The 3955-nt window shown below is 61.2% G+C and overlaps 1 protein-coding gene across 1 annotated transcript; it reads left to right on the top strand.

Annotated features, from left to right (window-relative positions):
- The first annotated feature begins 316 nt into the window (after positions 1-316).
- On the top strand, positions 317-3674 carry ADRA2B (adrenoceptor alpha 2B). Its single transcript, XM_072770334.1, has one exon. The coding sequence runs from the start codon at positions 527-529 to the stop codon at positions 1859-1861; it is 1335 nt and encodes a 444-aa protein (XP_072626435.1). The 5' UTR covers positions 317-526; the 3' UTR covers positions 1862-3674.
- Positions 3675-3955: the final 281 nt, after the last annotated feature.

Below are 3955 nucleotides of genomic sequence, written 5' to 3'. Positions count from 1 at the left end.
GTCCGCCCGGCCGCGCCCGCCCCGCCTCCCCCCCTCCCTGCCCGCCTCCCTGCCCGCCTCCCTGCCCGCCTCCCGTCTCCTCCCTCCTGCGCGCTCGCCCTCCTCGCATTCCCCTGCCGCGGCGGGCTGCCTGCAGGCGCGGCTCCCGGCTAAGCCCGCGCGCCGACCCCGGCAACCGGGGCGCGCCCCCCGCCCGGCCCCGCGCCCCCGCGCCCCCGCGCCCCCGCGCGCGTCCCGCAGCCTCGGAGCGGGAGGGCTCAACTTTCCTCCGGTCCCGGGCGGGGCGGGGCGGGGCGGGGCCGGCAGCGGGCAACTTGGAGAACTTCTCCGGGGAGGACGGCGGGGACGCCGGTACCGGTGGAAGAGGATGTAGGAGGGCGGCGGCTGGCCCCTTCCCGCCCGGCCATGGGGCTCCAGCGCCTCCTGCGCCGCCGGGGGGCCGCGCCTCCCGTCTAGCCTCGCCCCGCAGGACGGTGCCGCCCCCGCCGAGCGCGACCCCTCCGGGCGCGTCCCGCCCCGCCCCGCCATGGACCACCAGGAGCCCTACTCGGTGCAGGCCACCGCGGCCATCGCGGCGGTCATCACGTTCCTCATCCTCTTCACCATCTTCGGCAACGCGCTGGTCATCCTGGCCGTGTTGACGAGCCGCTCGCTGCGCGCCCCGCAGAACCTGTTCCTGGTGTCGCTGGCCGCAGCCGACATCCTGGTGGCCACGCTCATCATCCCCTTCTCGCTGGCCAACGAGCTGCTGGGCTACTGGTACTTCCGGCGCACGTGGTGCGAGGTGTACTTGGCGCTCGACGTGCTCTTCTGCACCTCGTCCATCGTGCACCTGTGCGCCATCAGCCTGGACCGCTACTGGGCCGTGAGTCGCGCGCTCGAGTACAACTCCAAGCGCACCCCGCGCCGCATCAAGTGCATCATCCTCACCGTGTGGCTCATCGCAGCGGTCATCTCCCTGCCGCCGCTTATCTACAAGGGCGACCAGGGGCCCCAGCCCCGCGGGCGCCCACAGTGCAAACTCAACCAAGAAGCCTGGTACATCCTGGCCTCTAGCATCGGCTCCTTCTTTGCACCCTGCCTCATCATGATCCTTGTCTACCTGCGCATCTACTTGATCGCCAAACGCAGTCACCGCAGAGGTCCCAGGGCCGCGGGGGGCCGCGGGGAGGGTGAGTCCAAGCAGCCGCACTCGGTCCCCACGGCAGCTTCAACCAAACTGCCAACCCTGGCCTCTCTGGCTGCTTCTGGAGAGGCCAATGGACACTCGAAGCCTACTGGGGAGAAGGAAGAGGGCGATACCTCTGAAGATCCGGGGACCCCTGCCTTGCCACCCAGCTGGTCAGCCGTTCCCAACCCAGGCCAGAGTCAGAAGGAAGGCGTGTGTGGGGCATCTCCAGAGGAGGAAGCCGAGATGGAGGAAGGGGAGGAAGAGTGTGAGCCTCAGGCCTTACCGGCGTCTCCTGCGGCAGCTTGTAGCCCACCCCTGCGGCAGCCACAGGGTTCTCGGGTGCTGGCAACTCTACGTGGCCAGGTGCTCCTGGGCAGGGGTGTGGGCACCACGAGCGGGCAGTGGTGGCGTCGGCGGGCACAGCTGACCAGGGAGAAGCGGTTCACCTTTGTGCTGGCCGTGGTCATTGGTGTTTTTGTGCTCTGCTGGTTCCCTTTCTTCTTCAGCTACAGCCTGGGTGCCATCTGCCCACAGCACTGCAAGGTGCCCCATGGTCTCTTCCAGTTCTTCTTCTGGATTGGCTACTGTAACAGCTCGCTGAACCCTGTCATCTATACCATCTTTAACCAGGACTTTCGCCGTGCCTTCCGAAGGATCCTCTGCCGCCAGTGGACCCAGACGGCATGGTGAGCCACCTGCCCGCCACCCATGTGGGGTTGGTGCCAGGTGGCACCAGGGCCACTCTGATTCTTCCCTGTTTTATGTGGCCACCTCGCTGGGGCTTTCTGGTCCTGCAGACCTCATCTTGGGAGCCCCCTGGGAGGGACAGGGGCAGGGGTGCTGTTAGCAGGGGTCCATCTGAAGCCTCTAAAGCCAGGCCAGGATAGAGCACTTCCCTCCCAGTACCCCAAAGCCCCTGCAAGCCCATGAGTGGGCTTTCCTTTTCTCCAGGACCCTGTGTTTCCTGGCTGGTCACTTGCTTGTGGTGGTTTTGTTTCTCATCTTCCCCTGGTAAAGAGCAGGAAGCCAGCCTTCCACTTTTCCCAGGAGGACGTGCTGCTGAGGAGGAGACAGAACTGAGGGATCCACGTTGGATGCCCATGGTCCCCATCAGGTCCTGGGTGGGGGATGTTATGGTCTGGCACGGTTTCTGGGCCTTCTTCCCTTTCCACCTACTTTTGGATTTGTAGCCCCTTTAAGGGCCAGAACCTTTTCTGGAATCGTTTTCCTCACCAGGCACCCTCTGGGAGGTGGGCATGTACCAGTGGATGCCTCGCCTTGGTGGGGTGGTCTGGAGGCCTGGCCTCTGCCTCAACAGGAGATCCCCCTGATCACTAGCATTCACCCCCTGCAAAAACCTGGCAACAATGGTTTGCCGCCTACTTGCTGCAGGAAGATGAAAGCCTTTGCAGAAAGCTTTGAGCTCCATGGGGAAACGCACTAGAGAACCAGAAAATGTGATTATTTGGTGACATAAAAAGCCCCTTTCTCTGTGTTTACCACCACCTGTCTTCCTGTAGACTTTTGTTCTGTGCTTGGGGTGTGTGAATTCTTACCCCAAAATGGAAGGGGGGAATGATAGAACCACTATTTCAGTCTAAGGATTTCTTCGAGAACGCATTCTTGCGCCTGCAAGGGTTTAGTTATTCTGCTGCATGACAACTTCTCGACATTTCACCTACAACACTATGGGGGTTTTCAGTGGCTTGGGCCCCGCAATGGGGGAAAAGTCTTTTGTCATCAAGCAGGCTAATTGTTTCCCCACAATAGCTAAAAATACCCACACCATGGGAGCAGTCTGGGGTGAGAGCCTGGGGTGGGTGACAGAGCTCCTGGGTGTGGTGCTGGGGCTAGAACAGGTGAATGAGGGCCCTGTGGACTCCTGCAGGAGCCTCCCACCAGAGCGCCCAGGCCAGGGCTCCAAGCCCCCAGTGGGTCCCTGTGATGTATAACCGACCCTACCCTGGGTGGGGGCCAGTTGGCCATCTCTGACCCAGCCCCATTGCTCTATCCCCCTGATGGGGCTCCAGGGGCCTCTCCCTCCTGGTTGTCTCCCCATCCCAGGACCCGACAACCAGAGCACTTGGGAGCATTTGAAGGACGTTTCCCCTTCTCCAAGGAGTGGCCCTGCTTTGACATTAAGCCAGCAGGTATCTAGTATTGGCACAGTGGCACTCTGGTGGGCCTGGCCAGATTTGGAGAAGTCCTGAGAGAGTTTTCTGGGGTGCAGGGAATGGAGAAGACCAAAGAATCCCTTCTGGGGATAGGGACTCCCTCAAGCTCAGTGTAAAGCCTGGGCATGGTCTTGGGGCGAGGCTGGGGAGGCTGGGGCCAGGGGAATGGCTGACGTGTGACATCTGCTGACTGGTCTTGTGTGTGTCCCATGGGACTCCTGCAATTGTGGCTGCCTGTGGCCCCCTTGTTGTGATATGCAGGTGTTTTTGTTTTGTTTTGTTTTTTTAAAGTCCGAGCTATTTTATCAATAAAGGATATTTTGTAATAATTGAGCTGTGTCCTTGTTGCCCAAAGGCTGCCAAGAGTAATTATTTCTCAGCTACTTGCATAGTATCTCTAAGCATGGGCTCCCTCCCAGGGCCACTTGCCCTTTCCTCCCCTAGGCGTGGCTGCCTGGTACCTACTTACCTGCCCACCTGCTTTGTCCACTCAGCATCCCTTATTGCAAGTCAGTGGGATGAGAGTGGCCAGAGTAGCCTGAGACTGGCTGCTTGCCAAAGGAGGAGAAGAAGGGCTTCCCAGAGGAGGGGGTCTTGGGGGAAGAACAGG

Source organism: Canis lupus, chromosome 12 (genome assembly GCF_048164855.1).
Source record: "Canis lupus baileyi chromosome 12, mCanLup2.hap1, whole genome shotgun sequence".
NCBI lineage: Eukaryota > Metazoa > Chordata > Mammalia > Carnivora > Canidae > Canis > Canis lupus.
The sequence above is the reverse complement of the archived record's forward strand: the minus strand, read 5'-3'. Positions and strand labels throughout refer to the sequence as shown.